Source organism: Alnus glutinosa, chromosome 14 (assembly GCF_958979055.1).
Source record: "Alnus glutinosa chromosome 14, dhAlnGlut1.1, whole genome shotgun sequence".
Lineage (NCBI taxonomy): Eukaryota > Viridiplantae > Streptophyta > Magnoliopsida > Fagales > Betulaceae > Alnus > Alnus glutinosa.
Window position 1 is genome coordinate 1,432,625 of NC_084899.1, and position 21,828 is coordinate 1,454,452.

General features: G+C 38.0%; 3 protein-coding genes and 1 pseudogene across 3 annotated transcripts; 1 reads left to right on the top strand and 3 right to left on the bottom strand.

Moving 5' to 3' along the window:
- Nucleotides 1–2,816: 2,816 nt before the first annotated feature.
- Nucleotides 2,817–4,574, bottom strand: LOC133857030 (protein ALP1-like). Its single transcript, XM_062292127.1, has one exon. It carries the CDS (start codon nucleotides 4,470–4,472, stop codon nucleotides 2,958–2,960), a length of 1,515 nt encoding a protein of 504 aa, XP_062148111.1. The 5' UTR covers nucleotides 4,473–4,574; the 3' UTR covers nucleotides 2,817–2,957.
- Nucleotides 4,575–7,648: 3,074 nt separating this feature from the next.
- Nucleotides 7,649–10,233, top strand: LOC133857031 (glyoxylase I 4). Its single transcript, XM_062292128.1, has 5 exons — nucleotides 7,649–7,816; nucleotides 8,201–8,363; nucleotides 8,767–8,850; nucleotides 8,959–9,162; nucleotides 10,017–10,233. The coding sequence occupies exons 1-5, from the start codon at nucleotides 7,751–7,753 to the stop codon at nucleotides 10,106–10,108; spliced, it is 609 nt and encodes a 202-aa protein (XP_062148112.1). The 5' UTR covers nucleotides 7,649–7,750; the 3' UTR covers nucleotides 10,109–10,233.
- Nucleotides 10,204–15,737, bottom strand: LOC133857029 (U-box domain-containing protein 34-like). The gene is made up of 9 exons (XM_062292126.1): nucleotides 15,451–15,737; nucleotides 14,651–14,772; nucleotides 14,450–14,565; nucleotides 13,717–13,838; nucleotides 13,350–13,642; nucleotides 13,134–13,235; nucleotides 12,401–12,829; nucleotides 10,701–11,450; nucleotides 10,204–10,602 (listed from the first exon to the last, which is right to left on the bottom strand). The coding sequence occupies exons 1-9, from the start codon at nucleotides 15,599–15,601 to the stop codon at nucleotides 10,408–10,410; spliced, it is 2,280 nt and encodes a 759-aa protein (XP_062148110.1). The 5' UTR covers nucleotides 15,602–15,737; the 3' UTR covers nucleotides 10,204–10,407.
- Nucleotides 15,612–19,310, bottom strand: LOC133857460 (UDP-glycosyltransferase 91C1-like; annotated as a pseudogene).
- Between the last annotated feature and the right edge of the window lie 2,518 nt (nucleotides 19,311–21,828).

Consider the following 21,828-nt stretch of genomic DNA (forward strand, 5'->3'; position numbering starts at 1 on the left):
CTCCAATCACATAAGAGGTCAGTTCTTTATCCTCAACACCTTTGCCAATGGCAGCAAGTTGATCGACTAGACTCTTGGTTGTGAGGAGATCATCCGTGCAGTTTTTGGAGCCTTGGGTGATTGTTTGAAGTTGACGTATGAGATTGGTGATTTTGGTCCGAGAAGTAGGTGTAAATCGATTGGCAATGTGTGCCCAAACCTGCTGTGCCGTGGAGAGTCCATGTACCATGGATAAAACTTTCTCAGAGAAAGTTGCATTGAGCCAGGCCAGTATAAACTGGTCATTCTTCTGCCAAACCATAAAATCTTGATTAATGGTGTATGCGGGTTTGCAATTTGCATCAACAGCAAACTTGAAGGGACAAACGTCTGAGCCATCAATGATGCCCAGCAGATCGTGAGTGCTTAATGCATGTACAAACTGAGTGGTCCAACTCATGTAGTTAGGACCCTCAAGTTTGATTGTCACCAAGGATGTGATATTGGGGACAACAAATGATGCAAAAGAGCTTGATGAAGCCATTAAAGCAATGGATCAGAAGCCGTATAAGGATCGTAGAATGGAGTTAGCCAAATGGCTTTGATACCAAGTTTGAGAAAATAATGCTTTGAATTACTATTCTCGATGATTTCACAAAATGAAGGAACTCTGAATATATACAGCTTTGGAGGTGTGCTAAGGAAGGAAAATATACATTGATTACATTGCACAAAATCAGCTTAGTCTATAATTAAAAATGATATGCAAGGCTGGGATGAGCAGCCTTGCCTTGTGAGAAGAGCTACGCTGTCAAGGCTTGCCTTTTTGGTTTGGAGACGTTGCATGGATCAAGGCTTGCCTTTTCTGATATGCAAGCTGCGTGATTGGCTGCATGAGAATCCGCAGCATGATCTGTTGCATGATTCTCTCGACAGCTCCCTGTGAGTGAGGGATGAGCGAGCATATTCTTAACAAAAATGAAATTAAAAAAAATGAAAAATAAGAAGAGAGAACGATTTTCACTCGACTGAACAAACGAAGGTTTTGGACAATCGTCAAAAATACTGTAGCAATAGTGAGCTTGCTGGATACAAGATTTTGAGCAAACTCAGTTGATTATGGTGATTTCGTGGATTTGACGAGTTCACTACGACTACTCTAACGGTTGTTATTAATATGAATAAGAAGAAATGCTACTAGAACTTCAATTTGCTTACTCTTATGATCTTATTTGTTGATATGGCAATGAAAATTATTGAATCTTAGATGGTTAATCCATGATATATGAATGATGATTTTCACTACCACATCAATGAATAATCACTTTAAAGTACTTGTAGCATTTTTCATAATAAAGTCGTTAAATTCTTACATATATTTTGATCGTAGCTAACGTGACAATCAAAATATATCAGTTTACGTGACACTTATCACCTTATTTACTATACTGTCTGTTAGTTTTGTAAAGGAGGGGGAAACTCTAAGGCACCGTTTGACAAACCATTCTAATCTTTCTAAAAAAGTCAAACTAAAAACATTACTACTTGTTAAAGTACATGTAGCATTTTTCATAATAAGGTCGATAAATTCTTACCTATATTTTGATCGTGGTTAACGTGACAATCAAAATATATCAGTTTACATGACACTTATCACCTCATTAACTATACTGTCTGTTAGTTTTGTAAAGGAGGGGGAAACTCTAAGGCACCGTTTGACAAACTATTATAATCTTTCTAAAAAAGTCAAACTAAAAACATTACTACTTTTTATTACTATTTAAACAAAAAATCCATTAAAAAGCATAACTTTTTCATTTTTTCTTACAAAAAATTTCAAACACAAAGGATCTTCTGAAGGTTGAATGAAAAGGAAAGAAGATAGATGATTATGTTAATTTTGCTGAATGCTGAGTATTAATCCCATTAACACCATGTGTGTTGCCTGCTCTGCAACTCAATCAGCTTCTAGGAGGGCGAATGTGAGCTAAAGTGTGCAGCTGCTACTTCAAGGCAAGTCGAAGGCGGAAATTTCATTCAGAATTTCAAATCTTCAGACAAAACAATGAAGCAGAATGGAGAACATCCATAGATGGCTTGTAAGATTTTGGAAGCCCCTGTTTTGGGAATAGACCTCCCAAAACGCATTAGTGCAGAAAACCCAATTGGTGCCAGACAGAGACAGTGCAGAGACACAAAGATTTGTCATTCACCTTAAATATATTCATAGCAGCCAACTTTTAAGGATCTTCCCCGCTAACACAATGTATGAAGGATAATGCTACTTTTCACGCCTTTATCACACTTAAAAAGCTACTTAAAACATGACATATAATATAAAATAAGTGTGAATGGTAGCCTTTTTTTTTTATATATAGTGTGAATGGTAGCCTTACTCGTGTATGAAAACAACTTTTGCACACCAAGATGACATTTGGTACTCATTGATTGAGTCAATTACTTTCCAGACTCCCCTATAAATGCCAAGAAAAGGTTGGTTGAAGTCAAAGAACAAAAAAGAAACGGTGTGCTTAGCTCAAGCAACCATGGGTCAAACAGTGGGACAAAAGAAGAAGCATGGAATCGAAGCGCGTTGCTGTTAAACACAAAAGTATGGCAGAACTATACATCAATTCAAACAGCACAGGGGCTGTAACATCAAAAATGGGGCCCTGATCTGATGTACCCTAATGAACAACTCTGTCAAACCAAATAAGGGCCTGCAAATCTCTAATGAGGGCCTTTGGTAATGAAGCCATCTCTATGATTGATAAGGAAAGATGCTTATATAGTAACAGCTTGTCTCAGAATCAGATGGAGAATTGGAGATCGCAATGTTTAGTAAAAACTATCAATCTATTTATTATTAGAGAGCCAAAAATATATTATACATAAGCCCGTTCTTATTGTACAAATATGACTGTAACAAGCCATAGCCAAAAGAATGACGAAATACAAATAACTATAACAAACTCAGATCAACTATAACGAGTGCCTGCCTGTCCATGGTGTAACAAATCGTGAGCAATCTGATCTCTAGCCTGTATAGAACTCGCAGACCTCAAACCATTCTCAGCGACCATTTCATCATCAAAAAGCTCAAACCTCTGCTCCGGATCAATCTCTTCATTTCTCATCTCACAGATATTGTGTAAGACACAGCAAGCCCCAAGAACCACAGGCAATTCTTGGAGTTTCACCTCTGTCCTCTTCTGCAAGCAAGACCACCTCCCTTTCAACCTCGCAAACGCCTCCTTGGCAACCCTTTGAGCCTCCCCAATTTTCTCGTTGAACGCGTGCTGACACCAAGTGAGGTTTTGGTGCGTGTAAGGAACCAAAACCCAGTCAGTGAGAGGGTACCCAGAATTCCCAACAATCCAAACGTCCTTCAAGAGCCCCATCTGGATCCTCTTGCTCAGGGCAGAGTTCTCCAACACCTGGTCGTCGGGCATCGAACCGGGCCAACCAATGCAAACGTCGGTGAACACTCCCTTAGGATCAACAACCCCTTGAACCGTTATCGAGTATGAGCTCTTTTGATTCCTCTCAGTATGCCTCTTATTGAAATAAGAAGCCACATTGACCTTCGGAGCGATAATTGGAATATGGGTTGTGTACATCGACCCACCAACGTTGGGTATCCCTGAAACCGACTGGAACTCGTCCTTAATAATCCTCATTCTATTCTCGTCGGGCCACTGAACAAACTTCGGCATTAGGACATTCCGAATCGCTGAACAAACTTCAAGTACGAGCTTGTGACAAGTGGATATACCCAACCCGAACCGCTTCGACACGAGTCGTAGAGGCTCACCGGTGGCTAATCTCCACACGCAAACCGCGACGCGTTGGCGAACAGGGATAGCGTCGCGAAGCATCGTGTTCTTCTTCGTGACGACAGCTTCGAGCTCGTCGCAGATCATATTGAACGTGGCCTTGCTCATACGGAACGCACGGCGAAACTCGTCGTCTGGGAAGTCTGGGTGGTTGTGCTGATCCCACCAGTCCCTGGACCGATCCTTCACCCACAGCCGACGATGGTGCTGTTGCGGCGGACTGTTCGATCCGGAATTTCCCGCCGCAACAGAGGAGGCGGCGGCAGCGGCGGATGCTGAAGCGGAGCGGCGGGCCCGCTTAGTCCTCGAGGTGTCCAAATTGTCCACATCAGAGTAATGGTTTTGGAGCTGGGAATAATACTCGCTCGTAGCTTGGGTCATTTGCTTGTGGTTAGCCTCGAAGAAGGACTTATCTTGCTGAGCGTCCGTGACCCACCGTTCTTGTTCTTGCTTCTCCTGCTCATCCAACAAGATGAGCGAAGTGAGAATGTCCGTAAACACGGTCTTCTTCGTCTCCTCCTTATCGCTAACATCGTCGTCCTTTCTTTGCCGCTTTTTGGGGTTAGCGTTCACATTGAAACTCTCCATGTCTTGGAACAAACTGTAGAAATGTGAACAATCTTCTTGATTAAGAAATGGGAAAGAGCTAATTTCCATTACCGAGTGTCAGAACGAAGAGAGAGAGAGAGAGATGGAAAAGTGTTTGATCAAATGTCTGTACGAGAGAATGTGAACACGAGGTGGTTTGAATTGGGTAGACCGATTGCATATGGGGATATATATATACCCGGGCCAGGAAGCGTGTGCGCAGGTGTGAACGCGGTGTGTAGAAGGCTTTGACGGTGACTTGACTTTTCTCAAATTTGGATCCATCCGGAGATTTACGCGGTCGGAGAGCAGATGGTTTTGGGGGACTCGTTTGCTTTGTGCGCTGGGTTATCTTAACACGTTGGCAAAAAGTGGACGGCTGTCGAGAAGTTTCGTTTTGGACGGTGAACAAAGGAAGGAAGAGGGAAAGAGCCTCCAGAAGTGAAGAGCAAGGGGGAATATACATATCTAAAACAATATATGTATCTATAAAAAAAAAAAAAAAAAAAAAAACAATATATGTGAGAATCATTCTCTAAAAAATAAATAAAAAATATATTCATTCAGACAATAATTTCTCAAACATTTATAAATTATATTTGCCTTAAATGCATAGAACACTTAAAATTAAATCTAAACCATCACGTGATTTTATAAAAATTAAAAAGAGGTTATTTTAATAGGGGAAATGCTTCGTAGGGAACACTCATCCGTCCCAGCACCTATTTAAAAAGAGACTCACAGGGGACGGATGAGTGTCCCCTGTGTAACAAGGCTCTTTCAATAGTACTAGGCTGCTAACAACTTTTGTTGGCCAGAAATTCCCCAAAGACAAATTATTTGCAATAGAAGCCTTTAAAAGTTTTTCCTATAATGTTTTTTCTTGTTCACACGATGGAACAACTATTGACTTTCTTTTCATTAATTAATTCCACTAGTGAGCACGACCATGACATTAGATTGACTTAGATCTTAACAATTTTTCAAGAACAATCAAGCTACATGAAATTGGAAGTTAACTTCACATAAGAGATGTGATTTAAATTCCCTATAATTAGGTTGTTCGAATTTTATAAAATTTTGAACAGGCTAATAGAATTTACATACATAACTTATTTTGATTAGTTGTGATTCAAATTTGGATGAAAAACTACTCACCACTGGCTAGGTACTTTAGCAAGAAACCTTTGCTAAATTCCTTGCCTTTAACTTTTAACTTGCATTACATGTTCGTTTGCATTCTATTATGTTTACTAGTTAGGTTTTACCCATTTTTTTAAAAAAAATTATAACTCTCCTTAAACCCCAAACAGTGCATCAAACCCTAACATCCCACACAACCTTAAACAACTGAACACGTGTCTCAAGTTTCAAACCGAGTTATTTATGCCAAAATTAACGTGACTTTTAAAATCACCATTAGATATGTAATAGATCACAATTAAATTTTGATATAATGATAATTTTAAAAACCACATTAATCTTGAGACGACTCAATAAGAACACGAGTCATTCTTATAGCATTACTCCTCTACAAGTTTTCTCAATTGAAAATTTGGCATGCAATCAGCTTCTTCGACTCCATTATAATTAAATAAAATAAAATAAAAAATTGCCGGACACAAGTGTGTACACTTTGTGCGCATTAAACACTACTAACTTCTAGAGGAAAGGGATCCTCTCCGTTCAACAGGACTGGAAAGTATTTAGTTAGTTATAAATGTAGGGACATTTTTGTCTTTTTCATATTTTTTTTAGACAAAAATACCCCTAACTACAAGTAACTGGATCCTTAATAGATTTCTAGAAGCCCTTCATTATACTAGACTAACAAAAAGAAAGGTTAGAATCTTCCGCGTGTAGCACACCAAGCAATGTCAACCTTTTGACTCCCGCGTTTATTGAAGTTTTGATTGCGACCCCCTCCTAATCATGTTTGGCAATATATCAAACATACATATCACAATTATTATAAATACAATGATAGGATGATTGTTATTTATTATTATTATTATTATTTTTAGAAAAATTAAATTTAATCTTTTAAGTTTTCGCCTTATTTCAAATTAGTACATAAATTTTTAATTTTAACAGTTAAAGTCCTTAAATTTTTCTTTAATTTTAAGTACATTTCTCTGTCAACTTATTATCCAACAAATTAACAGTGCGTCATGTCATACGAATTAATTGATGTCATATATCTCTCGTTTGACACATTATGTGCTAACCACATGTATCATTTCACACATTGGTCTTAAATTACATATATACTCTAATTAATATATATATATTAAGAGAGAGAGACGCAACCAACCACCCCTCATTTGGCAAGGGGTGGCGACCCCTCGATGTGAGGGGCGGTCCCCAATTAGGGATGACCTCTCTCTTTCACATTTTGTTTTATTATTTATAAATTTTGTTTATCAAATATATTTTTGTAATTAAAAAAAAATGTATCACATGCTACGTAGAATTAGCATATGATATATTATCTGACATGGTCACATGGCACACTGTTAATTAATTAGATGATAGGTTGATGGAATAACCTATTTAAACAGAGGGAAAAAAAAAACGAAGAATCTAATTGTCAAAATTATAGATTCAAAGACTAAGTTAGAATCACGTGAAAATTTAAGAATTAAATTTGTTATTTTTTAAAATTATTCTCTATAATCAAACTAAATCAATGATGAAAGCAATACAAAAATCAAGGGTCAACCATTTAGAGTTTTCTTTTACTCAATTCACCAAAATAAAAAATAAAAAAATGTTAGAAGTGATTAATTACTAATTACGATGTTGTGATATTTCCCAATCTCAAAAGTCAATGAGAAAACTGCAATCTCTTATGTCTGACAGCTGTGATTTTTGTTGTGATATTTCCCAATCTCAGAAGTCGATGAGAAAAACTGCATTCTCTTAAGTCGACAGCTGTTGATGGATATTGTGGTTTAGATGATTCCTCAGTTTTCTTCCATATATGATGTACAGGCATTATCCTTTTTCTTTTTTCTTTTTTTTTTTTTTTTTTTTTTTTATTATTATTATTTTAATTTTAATTTTTTATATTGGTGATGCCCCCCTCAGCTCATTATTTTTAGTATTTTTGACATGTTTTCCACCATTTTTTATTACATTTTAAAGAATCACCCAAGACTACATTGGAGTATTTGTTGATAATAAATAAATATTAAATATTCTGAGCCAAGAACAATTTATTTATTTATTGAGAAATTATTTCTGGGCGAAAATTGTGAGCCAGGAAACAGGAAGGAGTGGTAAGTAATTATTGGCTTTTGGGTGTCACGCCAAAAAAAAAAAAAAAACTAATAGAGAAAACCCAGATGAGCTGCTGCTCTTCCATGGCTTCCCTTCTCAGTACACCACCCACTGCTCCTCTGCAACACAAGGTAATTTCGTCATTTTCACTGACTGAAAGTCTCAAAGCACCAAGTCTTCCTCTTTATGGGGTTTTAATTTGCAGCAAATTGATTATTTACTTGCTTTATATTTGGCCGATTAAGGGTAGAGCTCAATTTTTTAAATAGAGAAAACCCATCTGGTAAAGCCAGAGAGCCTCCAACTCATCTGGGTTTTGTTTCTTGGTGGATAGTTCTGGAGTTCCAGAATTGGATTTTATTTTTGGGGTTAGGGTTCTTGCTGGGAATTTTAGCAGTCTCATTTTCTGAGTCAAATTGGCCTTCTGTTTGCTGTTGATATTTCACTGAAAAATATCAAAAAAAAATTTGGTTACTTTTGATGACTTTGAGAACTTCCTCCCACTTCCATTGCAGGTGAATCGTGTCGGTGTCATCATACCTATAAACATACCACACAAAAGTAACCAGACTAGTGTGAGGAATGGTAGATTGCATGGGCTTAGATTGGTGACAAAAGCTAAGATGGCTGTTGAAGGAGACGTACTCGAGAAAGAGTCAGTTAGTTCCAATGATAAAGGTGGTAATTCTTCTTTTCATATTCCACTTCTGCTATTTCATCATCTCATCGTCTGTAGCAAAATGTACCGACTGAGAAACTCAAAGAGATGATAAGAAAAAGAAAAGGCTAAGTTGTTTGCTGTGTGAACCTGGATAATTTTTTATACGACTCACGAACTTTGACATAAAATTAACAGGTTAAGGTTAAAGGGTCTAATCCGTTTAATTAAATTAGTCAGATTAAGGTTGACTTATATAGTCTAATTATACTCAATGCATTGACACGATAAGAATCCGACACGTAAACATGAATTGTCATCCCTAGCCCCATATTCACTTTGATTGTAAATATACATTATTTCCTTTTCCCCTCTATCCAGGAAAAGGATGATTTGTTTATCTTTTGGCTGTTATTGATTCAGATTATGGAGTTGTGAGTGTTCACCATGTTGGAATTCTCTGTGAAAACCTTGAAAGGTCGCTTGAGTTCTATCAGAATATTCTGGGTATGTTATGTTATGTTACTTTCCCATGCTAATGTTTGCTTGATATGCTCTGTTTTAGAGGAGAAGAAAATTTTGACAAGGGTTTATTTATTTCCAATTGTAAATTAGGTCTTGACATAAATGAGGCAAGGCCAGATGATAAGCTCCCTTACAGAGGCGCTTGGTTGTGGGTGGGTTCTGAGATGATTCATCTGATGGAGCTAACCAATCCTGACCCCTTAACCGGACGACCTGAACATGGGGGCCGAGATCGTCATACTTGTATTGCAATTAGGGATGTTTCTAAGCTGAAAGCAATCCTTGATAAAGCTGGTAAATTTTACTTTTCTCAAGTTTTTCAGTTTTCCTAGTAAAACAATGTCAGCATATATTAGAGTATTTTTTTTATTTTTTTTGGTGAAATGGATATTTTATTTGAGACAAAAGTCAAGTACAAAAGATACGGGCTTTGAAGGCAAGCCCATGCATCATTTAAGCTGAGATATTACAAAAGGGAGGGGGTCACAAAAACCAAAAGATGACGCTTGGTTGCACCCCTCCTTGTTTAACAGATCAGCACAAAAGTTAACTCTCTGCTAGTGGTGACTGAGGCAGAAGGAATTCTGCTGACGAGGTATCTCAATCAGATATTATAGAGCTGTATTATGAGTATCCGTTTTAGTGGTTAAAGGGCGGGCTTGGTTTGAGTAGTAGACTCAAACATTCTAAGTTTGATTTCGCACTAGGAGTTTTCTTGGATTACCTGATACATAGTTTTGACGGGTAAGGTCGCGTATCCAGAGTTTAGTCCCCAAGAGTTTGTCTGAGGGGCCCTGCCTTGGTGAAGTTTCCACGTCAATTTTATTTTTATTTTTTTAAAAAAGGAGTATCAGTCTCAGAGGGGTTACTTTCGATTAAGGTTAGGATTGCTTGGGCATCTACTTCAACTTAAGAGTTGTCAGATTCCAAGATCCAATGCCAATGAAAGACCCTCCCTTAAACCCCCCATAGTTCAGCTGCTATGCCTGTTGCCACTCCAATGTCAAGGGAGAACCCTTAACCCATTTCCATTTAGAATCTCTTGGAATTCCCTGCAGCTCCTACCCATCCAGCTTTCCCTTTGGCTGACCAATCAGTGCTAAAAGTTTGAAGGTATTTAAAGAATGCTTGTTCGCTATGTTTTGCAGGTATTCCCTACACACTTAGCCGTTCTGGGAGGCCAGCAATCTTTACACGAGATCCAGATGCAAATGCTCTAGAATTTACTCAAGTGGAATGACTGAAATCTCTAAACACATGCAGCAGGAGCTTGTAATATCATCCAAAACTACATGTACAGATAATTGAAGAACTTAAAAATGTAAACTACTATGGTTTTCTAAGTCATTGGTGTTGAAATTGCTATATACGGAGTAATGGGAGCGATTATATGAGTTGAACCAGCTTGTTTGGCAGAACATATAAACATATTTCCGAGGTGGGACAGACTTACATTACCATCATTATCTTGTAATTTGTTTCACAAAACATTAAGAGAAGGTAAATGGTAACCAGAAGAATTCAATCAACTCTTGTAATCTAGGCACGTGAAAATGTCACACGTGACCTCCACTCCTGAATGACAGAACGTAATGTGTGGTTTGGAGTTAACGTAAGATGGTGGAGACTAAGCTTTGTCACTGGTGATACATTATGTTTCTTGAGCCATGCCTCGATTGCTTCATACTCGTACGTAAAACCATCAGCAGCAATGTGTGGGTCATACATGATTTCCTGCATTATGCATGGAGGAAAGCAATACATGAGATGCATGCATGCTCACATAACGAAGTTTATGAATCGAAACCTATATAATAAAGATCAACTTTTACCTGTAGGATTGGACAGAAGTAATGGTTTGGTGCATAAATATCATCGCCTTCTACTTTCAAACTTGCATTTGCAACTTCAGTAAGTCTTTTGAGGACTGGCAGAACTTCGGTATCAAGATCAGGTCTATCCCTGCATCTGGGTTCCGAACACTTGAGAGCAATGTGAGCTAATTCCTCGGTTTCAGCCAACGGCCAATCTCTTATCGACTTATCTAGAATGTCAGGAAAGGAGCCGTTTGCAATGGCTTTTTCAACAATTGATAGAAGCCGATTTGGTGGGCGAGCTGTTAACAACTGGAGGGTCATGACTGCAAAAGCATATAAATCTGATTTGGGTCGGATGGTGCCTGTTCTCAGATACTCTGGGTCCATGTAGCAGAATGTACCAGCAATGATTGAGTCTCTGAATTCTGTGATGTCGTCAGGCACAACATCGTTGAGTAGTTTCGCAAGCCCAACATCCCCAATTTTGCTCACATAATTTCTGTCTAACAAGATATTACCTGGTTTTAGATCTCGATGAACAATTGGCTCTGGCTTTGAGTTATGTAAAAATGCAAGTCCGCAACCTATTTCAAAAACCGTCCGGAACCGAACAAACCAAGGAAGTGGTGGTTTTCCATTTCTGTGGAAAATATAATCCTCCAAACTTCCATTTTCCAAATATTCATAGACCAGGGAACCACTCTCAGGACAGGCTCCAAGCAGCAAAACCACGTTGGGATGGCGTATCTGGCTTAGGACTTCAACCTGCAAAGAATTGGGAGAAAACAGAAGGAAAAACTTGCATCATAATTGCAGCAACAAACCAAGATTTAGGACATTCAGTACCAACGTAATTTGCAATCAAGTATTCATTGGAAAATGCCATGAGTCATTTGAGAGTTCTATGATTAAATAGTAAGTCATTTGAGAATCAGTTTGACTGATGGCATTCCCGGTATGATACAAGGTCAAAAATAGGGGGCGTGAAAGAAAACTGAAAAATAAGAAGAAGAAGAGCCTGAACAAGAGGGGGTGTGCCAACAAAGGATTCAAATGGAGACGGAACCCATCTCAGCTAACAACTTAGTTTTACACTATTTTCATTTTTCACTGGGGGGAAAGGGGAGGGAAAGGAAAAGGGCGGATGGAAAAGGGAGGGAACATAGGGGTTTTCCTATGTTTGGTCGGGTAAAAAGGGAGGGAAGTGAAGGGAGATCAAGGTATTCCCTCTCCCTCCTGGACCACCATTTTGCTTCCTCCCAAATGCAAGGAAGAGGAGAGAAATACTACGTTGCAATGTTTAATTGGTGTAGTCCCCACTAAACAATCTCCCCTCTCCCCCATTTCCTCTAGACAATCATACTCCAACTCCTAAGGGGAAACTAGCATTCCATTCCTTTCCTTCCCCTACCCCTTTCTTTATTTCCTTTTGCTTCTTTCCCCCTATTGCAAGCAAATATAGCTTAGACAATTTTAGGGAGCTCAAAGGACAAAGTGGGAGCTTCCCCTGATATTCATGACATTGTTAAGGGTATTTGACTTGGAATAAATCAGAGAGGATCCTAAGCACAGTGAGTTTTTGCAAACTTGAATTTCTGAAAAATATTCAAGAACTTCAAAAAAGTACCCATGATAGTTGACAGACAGGAGAGGTCAACTTGGTTTAGAAACATAACTGTGACTGAAAATTGAAATGGATTATAAGCGAAAGATACCTCTTTCAGAAACTCCTCTTTCTTGCCAGTTGCGTCATGGCTTAGAACCTTAACAGCTACTGGGGTGTGATTAAGACTGCACTTGTAAACTTTCCCATATCCACCTTCCCCAATCACATTACCTTCTGAGAAGAATTCTGTTGCTACCTCTATTTCATTTCTAGTATACCTTCTGTACCTCATGTCATTGGAGAATAGTGAATCAACAATTCTCTGTTTCTCTATGGACTCTTTGAGGGCATTCCATTCAGCTATCTGCCTTTCATAAGACTCTTTAGCCAGCAAGCGTTTCTCCTCTTCAACCTCCCTTATAGCTTCCAAATACTTAGCTTTCTCTTCAGCAGCAATTTTCGTCAAAGTTTCTTCTCTTTCTAGGGTGGCATTCACTCTTCTAGCCTCTTCAAGGCATTCAGAAGAAAGTAACTCGACCTGCAAATTGAAGAATCAGTCGTAAAAGGGTCCATGGTAGAGGTTCACTACAAAATTAGCAAAGTCGCTAACATATGCAAAAAATTTGGATGTCAAGTATATTACTTTGGTTTTAAAATATATTACAAACCTGGTTAATACATAAAAGAAATCCTAAAAAAATACTGATTTTCCCTTTCTTTTTTCTTTCTTTAAGTTTTAAAACCTTCTATACCTACAGATCTTCAGAACACCATAGAATGATAAAACACATACCATATTATTATTTGATAAATATTATTTTGCTAAGAGATCAAACTCTTACTTTGTTTTGAGCATGAACCAGCTCTTCACACGCTCGTTTGTACATGGCAACGGTATTTTGAATTTCTTGTCGCAGCTGTTCTTCTTCAGTCTGCACATCCAACTGCACAAAAGGTACTTCATATTTTTGATAAGAGGTACTTCATATTATACTCGCACAAAGAAAAAATCTACAAAAGAATGTGCTAGTGTTATAAATTTCTCAAAAATATTTTACCTGCTCCATTTTTGTAGATAAGGAATTGCAGCACTTAATAGTACTAGTTTCAAAATCATCTCTAAAGTTGCGATGATTCCTTTCCTCAGCTACAATGGCATTTGTTAAGGAGTCAATATGTGTTGATGCCAGAGAATTTAGGTAACTAAACTGTGATATTGATGATTCTCCGCAGTTGTAGTGAACTTCAGGTGTTACAGAAGGAGAATGAAGCCTCGACATTTGTTCACTAATGTCACTGGAACCTTCTCTATAAACTCTTTGAGTATACATTTCACGCTTAGAACTGGTCTCTGTAAGAGGAACAGAAAAACAATTAAAGACATGACAAATTTGTTGCCTGAAATAGCATGCACTTACAACCTACCACTAGCTGATGAGGAATCAGCTGGATTTTTGACGGTTTTGTCTCTCGATACAATATAAATATCACAACTGCCCGTAGCACATCTCAGAACAGTTGATGGTACCGCTGGTCCCTTTAACCTCCTAAAAGAAATTGTGATAAATCTCAGAAGAAGCACCAAAAAATATGAGTATGAAAACCATTCCCCCACCCCCCCCAAACACGCGCGCACAGAAAAGAAAGAAAGAAAAAAAAGAAAAAAGAAAAAAAAAGGGAAGAGTAAAACTATAAGGAAAGTTGAGGGAAGTACAGTTACAAACATCACAATCATACCATGGATATAGCCAAAGAAGGGCTTCATCAGGTTATACTTACCATATGTTATATGTTTACGTAGCAAAAACTTGCAAATCAACTTGTGCTACTACACATAACCTTATAAACTCTCATGATTAAAACCCTCCTGATAAATTATTATGCACTCTTACAAGCAAAGAAGCAGCATAAATAATAGACTAACATAGTTTCTTTAGACACTGATGTCTTCTCTTGAGTACTACAGGTGTTCTTAGGTTGCACCCTTTGGTGTCCTCAACAACACTGATATTCCTCGTTGAAAATAGCCATAACAACACTGTTTCGACTATTAGATATCACAGATTGATATATTTCCAACCATATAGATTAGTAGTATGATAAACATTTAAGAAAGAAAAAAAAATGCATGATATTTCGAGCAAGAATGATACCATACCTCCTAAAGAAATTTGAGGAGCTGGAGCCCAACACCAAACTCTTAATCCCTGATTCAGATATGTATCTAAGAAGTGCAGAAGCGGGATCATCATCTTCCAGCAGCAAAGTTTCCATCTACAGTAAGTTCCACAATAACATTCATGCTTCCTCACAAGCTGAACATAAACAGAACCTATCTTGGAAGAGACGACAAGCTCACCTTACTTGTCTTGCATAATTTCTTAAATGGCACAAAGATTTCTTCAAAGTTTGCTTTCACATCCTCCACGTACATTGCTACCACATCCTCATCCAGTTCTTCAACGGGGATACGCTCTCCCGCTGTAGAAAACATGAACCCGACGCGGTAACATTGAATTAACTCACCATAGCACATCTTATGAGTTATCAAAATCATTGTCCAATTTCTAACACCTTTCGACCTATGATCACCTATAGTGTCCAATTTCTAACACCTTTCACTTATGATAAATGCCGTAATGATAAATCTAAACCATTTAATTAAAAATAAAAGTTCCGATTATAAGAACTACACCATCGAGTTATCCTAAAAAACCTAGAGAATTCTGATCCACTGCCTACTTAATTTGTCTTTTTCTCGGGGGAATTCGGTTAATTTAAAAATAGTAGCCATATAGCATCTTGGAAAATTCACCTTAGAAGAAGTAAGTCAAGTAGTGACATTTAGCGCGATATAGATATAGTACACATTTTAATTTCCTCAGGTCTCTAATACTGAAATATCTAGTTTCCAATCTAGTTTCCCTTCTTTTCTCACATTTTCTTCGCAGCCAAGTAAAGCCTTCTTAACAATTAATCCAAGAAAATCAGCTGAGTATAGAAATTAATCAACCTGACAAAACTAATCGATAAGAAAACATTAGAATCTTTCAACACATTGCGGTTGAAGTAAAAAACCCCAAGTTTTCATTTTTCACAACACTTTCTCGGCAACCAAACAGAGTCAGAGGGAGAAAGAAAGAAAGAAAGAAAAAGTACTTGGAGTTGGGATTGAAGTGATTTTAGGCATGACGTGGACTAAGATAAAGCGATCAGCTTCGGGCATGAGATTCTCCACCGCCCAGAGAACGGCGCGTCGGCTTTCCTTGCCTCCTCCTCCGCCGTTGACGGCAACTGCCACTGACGTCATCGCCGCCGAGTCAACGCCACTGTAAAGGCCCAGGTGGAGCTGTAAAAAACAAAACAAAAAAAGAGTTCGAGGAGCTTCTGAAGCTAAACAGATAGATCTGAAAGGTCGCTCTTGGCTGCCTTCGCAATGTCACGGAATGTTTGTTAATATTTTCATATTTTTTGCTTAAAAATAAAAGTTGAAACTATTTTTGATGTTTTTAAGTATATTTTGTATTTTCTTTTGCGTGTAAATATTTTTATTTTGAAAATAAAAAATATATATTTTTATTTTTTACAAATATAAGCTCATAATTTTGGAAGAGCACTACCCAAATTGCATAGCTCAATATCTTTATTCAATTATTTTGATAAACAAAATAAAAAACAAGGGAAAAAAATTCATGTAACTATTTTGAACTTATACTTCAGTGACGAGTAATGTTATTGTCTTTTTTGTGTTCTTAAGATGATATGGTTTTTAAAATTCAATAGATTACTACTGAATTTTAATTAAATAGTAATTTTAAAAGTCACATTATTTTTAATTGACACAGAAAAAACACAATAAGGACGTGTAACATTACTCTTTCATTAACGCTTAAGCCATCAAAATTTTAAAGGAAAAAATGTTCTAGAAGTTTTTGAAATATGACTTTTTTATTAAATCATTCCTTAAAGTTTAAAACTTATCAATTTACTCCTTGAAGTTTTAATTCTTATAAAATAGATCATTTCGTATACATTTCGATAATTTTTGAACATTCATGCCACATAGTTATCCAATTAAAAGTCAACACATGTCATAATAACACAGTTATAATGTCTATTTAGCAGCTTAACCCCTCAATGTACATTAAAATAATGTATACCTTTAGATACATTAATTTTAAATTATAATCATATTATTCATTCCATTTAAAATATATAGAATCTGTTCAATTTTTGTCATGCTGGGTTTACCTTTTTTTTTAATCCTAAAATCATGCTCGTTTTACTTTTTCTAACGTAATATAACATTACATTAAAATCAAATTAACAAAAAAAAATACACAGAAAAGAAGGTATGCTTTCCTAATAATCACTACAGTACAATTAATACAATGCCATATAAAAACATTAAAAAGTTGAAAATGGTCCAATTTTGTTGGGCTGTCTGGCAAAGAAAACGCATGCGTTTGGACCAAAAGCCCTAATGGGGTAGGACCATAGCTAATTACCATAGAAAATGCTAGAGGTATTTAAACTTTTACAAATAGAGGTTTACAAACTGACATGACATTTTACACAAAGACAGAAATATCCTTCCTTTCACCGGTCCAAAATCTCTTTGGCACTCTCTCTCTCTCTCCCCTCTCTCCGGCACACACTCTCTCTCCCCTCTCACTGGCCGGCCGGATCTCTGACCGGATCCGGCCGAAAACCCACGCTCGGCTGGCGTGGATTAGAGAAATCCGGCTGGATCTCACGGCGCACTGTGCAGTGTTTCATGGAGAGCCGATCTCGTCACCTCGGCCGGTCCTTCAGACATCCGGCGACCAGACCCCAAACCCCCGACTAGATGGCGACAGAGAAAGAGAGATATCCGGCTGACCGTCCTTCCCGAACCCAAATCAGGCCGGAAACTCACCCCTGCCGCTGCCGTTCCCTTACTTCGTCCTCGCCGGCCGGATCTACTGGTCGGGCTTCCACTAGGCTGGTTGGGGTCGTGGTTGGCCGGTGTGTTCGATTACTGGCGGTGTTTGAATTTAACCGAAATGAGAAAGTATTTTTGTCCTATGCATTTAATTTTGTTTTTGACTATTTTTGCATTAAACTGACGTGGAGCCTCATATAAAGCTCCACGTCAATTTGTAAATTTGTTGGTAAGCTTCTCTTTGTATCTGTAGCAGCTCTCAATTACCATACAGCGCGTCGATATGACCGAGTTGAAGCTGACTCAGTTTCAAGGAGCCGAGTGAACTCGTCCAGGTACTTTTATTCAGGTCCACATTGCCAAATATTTCCTTCATGGCCCATGCGTTAGCCCTTAGTGCCTTCCAGGGGCGGACCTACATAGGGGCCGGGGGGGGGGCCTGACCCCCCAAGCCTCAAAATTTTCTACTAAAAATAAAAAAATAAAAATTTTAAATTTATCTCTTAATTTTTTTTAATTTTTTTAGTTTTGCCCCCTCAAAATTTTTTGTTTTCAATTTAGCCCCTCCATTTTTACAAGCCTGGGTCGCCACTAGTGCCTCCCCCTCGTGATCCACCATCACTCGGCGAATCGACTTGGCCACCGAGTCACTCATAAAACAACCCATCTTGATTGTCCCTGGGTATTTCCAACCCTTCCCGCTTCCCATGCAATAGCCTTGTCGTCAAGCCTTGATTCGAGCTGCCACCCGAAAACAAAATCAAGACCCAACCGAACCCGAGTGCCTCAATAACTGAATTCCACCCACAATGGGTCAAGAAACCCTCGACTGACGAGTGACCCAAGATCCTAAGCTGAGGTGCCCAACCGGTCTAAACAAAACCGAGGTTTCGGCCTTGTTTGTCCATGAACAATACATTACAGTACTGTTCATGTACTTTTTTTCTCATTTTTTTATATTTTTCACTACTAATCAACATAAAAACATTCTCACTTTTTTCACTTTTTTATATCACATCAATATTTTTTATTACTATTCAAATAAAAAAATTCACTACAATACAAAACTTATTCACTTTTTATATCACATCATCACTTTTTACTAATTTCAAAAATTAACAACCCACTATCCTGTTCTTTTCTGTTCTGTAATGTCACTTGCCAAACAAGCCCTTCAAACCCCGATGGGATCACATCCGGACCCGCGTTCTTGACCACCCAAATGAAAGGTAACCTGGATTTCTCTATCCCATGAGCTAACTCGTGCATTAATTCTTGACTCAGAGTCACCTCCGTACCCAACGCAATGTAAACCACCGAGTTTTCTCTCTTTTTGCTCAGCCATTCATTCAGTGACTCCCATCTCTGATCTTCTTCATCATCTTGCACGTCGGGTGGTAACAACCCAACTGGCACGACCGGTTTTCCATAAAGCTTTTGGAGTAAAGTGAGTGACTCAGGTTCAAACTCATTGCAGCTTCTCAGAGTCACAAATTTGCAACCTTCAATAACCTTGGCAAAACGGGTCAAATCAGGCACGTCCATGTCCATGCAGACCTGGTGATTGAGCAACTCATAGAGCTTATAAGCAACATTACATGGAAAATCTATCCACTTGGGTGGGACCATATAGTCTTCCGGACGCTGCGCGGGGACCGTTGATCATCTCAGATGGTGGACCAAGGAAAGCGAGCATGGTAGCGTTGAATGTGCTGAAGAAAACCGAGCTGAGCCCGAGCTGAGTCACAACTCGGGGTAGCCAGTGAGGAGCGAAGTCGTGGATGATCCAGGTAATGTCGGAGTCGTGAAGGAACTGAGTGAGAGGGAGCTGGAGCATGTCATAGGCCTTTTTGAGGTATGGGACTTGGTGACTCGGTAACTCGCTGGTGGACTCGGCTGCTTGAGGTAAGCCGTCGATGTGGGGTAGAGGAAGCTCTACGAAGCTTATCAATGGTGACAAAGATGGGGGCGGCTTTGGGAGGCGATGGATGTTGTTGGGGGTGGAGATGAAGGACACCTTGTGACCCTTTTGAGCCAAGTGGTTGGAGAGCTCAAAAAATGGCATAATGTGCCCATAAGCTAGCCATGGAAACATTGCTATGTAGCCTATGTGAAGCTTGTCTACGTTGGCCATGGTGATCGATTGGTAAGTCTAAAATGGTGATTTCTCTTCCCGATCCCCTATAGAAAGAATGCTAATCCGCCCTCTCTCTCTCTCTCTCTCTCTCTCGCTAAATTTATGCTATTATATATTTTGGTTAAACCTCTCGTTAAATTTAGATAGCGTCTGTTTCGTTGCTGTTTTGAAACAGAAATCTGGTTTCATTTTGGTATGTACTACCGCTACAAAAAAACACGTCTTTTAGCCACCTACAGTTGGTCAAGTGAGTCTCGCGTGGCTAATCAGGATGTTACTAAATGTCACTTAGAGACGTGGCATTTTTATATACATGGTTATTTAGAGACGTGGCTTTTAACCACACGGCTAAATGCATATATATACATATAAAAACGAAAATTATGATTTTTAGCTACCTACCCCTGACCTAGGTCGCCAATATCAGTATTTTTTTTTAATAAAATCCACGTGGCTAATTACGTACTCGAAGCATTTCGCTACATGGTGATTACCCATGTGGCGAAATCGCGACGTGAGTAATCTACCACATAGCGAAATCGCCACATTGCTACAGTATCGGTTACTGTAGCCACGTGGCGAAACTATACTAGTTTTTTGTAGTGTATGTAGCTAGCGTTTGGAGGATTGTTTTGACAATGAAAACGACAAGCGAAAACAAAAACAGCTAAAAACACTAAATATGGACTGTAGTCTTTTTTGAGCCCTTCTGTGTTAACTTGGCATAGAAGAAAAGAAAAATAGAGAAAAAAACCGATATGGTTTCAAACTATAGCTTTTTTTTAGGGTTAAATATCATTTTGGTAATTCTATTATATTTTTGGTCCAAATATTAACCGCTCAACCTTCCACCTACCCACCTTCTCAACCAAAATGCATTAATATTTCCAGTTTATAGGAGAAGTTGGCTTAAGACCTGCCTATCCAACCCATTATCCAATAGTTGGTGAATTGGCCATCTCCTAACGTTTGTTGCAAGTGGCTCATATACGACCACCTCGTCTGGCGCTTCACTTGTTAATGCTTTCTAAAGGGTTGTTTCTGTTTGAAAATGCATTCGGAAGTAACATAAAAGTTAGAACAGTTTTTGAATGTTTTGCGTTTGGATTGTTTTTGTTTTGAAACGAGAAAATAAAAAGAAGAAAAGAGAACAATGGGTTCAAAAAAATTAATTCATTGGGTTCAACCACATCTTTTCAACTCATTCAAGATAACTCACATTTCCATGAGTTGACTACTTGAGTCTCTCTTTAATGCTTATAATAATAATGATGGAAAAATATAATTTATCCTCCTAAACTATCATTTTTTTCTGGATGGCTCTTCAAATTATTAAAGTTTACACTCTGATTTTTCAAACTACTAAAACTTTTGAAAAATGCCATTTTTTATGAAATATCCCCATAATACTCATGCCATGTGTCATTTTTCAATTAAAAAATTAATAATAAATAAAATAAAATTTTTATTTCATCTTTTTTATTTTTATTTATTATTTTATTTTTTTAAAAAAGATGGGTGTTTGGAGTGGCGTTATTTCCAAATTGCGACCCGATCTTCCCGACACCCCTCGGTCACCGTTCGTTTGTAATGCCGTGATGATCGATTTTATAGCCCGGCTGGGTGAATTCCGATTCGCAATCATCAGCTCGCTGATCTCGGTCGAGTTCAAGCTCGCCCCGCTATGAAAAATATCCTCTACTCGAGAGAAAAGCTTGTCTTGAGCTACAGCTAGCTATTGGCTAACATTTTGAATGCCAAAAAATCACAGAGAGGAAAATAGATATTAACATTATTGAACAAGCTCACGGCCGTTGATTTCTCTGTCAAAAATCGATTGAGGTCTTCCACAACGATAATAGACTTGCACGTCGTTTGTAACAAAACAAAATTCAAATTGGATTCATTCATAACTTTCGAAAGATTAATATTATAAACATCGAAGGATAGGAAATTAGATATGTCCTTGTTCAGAGAGGTGGGGACGAGTTCGCCGAGCTATAGGCGTGCATCGTGCCCAACGACGATGCTAGAAAGAAGCACTACGTCCTCCTGTCCATCACAATATTTTTAAAAAAAAATAAAATTTTAGCTTTTAGTTTTTAGTTTTTAATTTTTATTTTTTTAAAAATTAAAAAACAACTTTTTTAATTTTTTTTAAAAAAAATTAACTACTAAATATGTAGAACCTACATGTAAAAAAAAATAGATCTAATAATTAGTTTAAAAAAATTGTTAAAATTAATTGTACAGAAATTATAAATCTGCTAAGAACAACTTGATTGAAACATAAACATGATACATTGAAACAAAGCAAATCTGTCGTTGTTAAGGGGACAAGATCAGCCGTTACTCAGACAGATAGTAAGCATCCTTTTTGCAAGAGCATAAGAAGAAGCAAATTAAGCACCACATCTCATCATTCAAAGTCATGCGAAAAGAGATTCTTATCTATCTATCTATCTATCGATGTTTT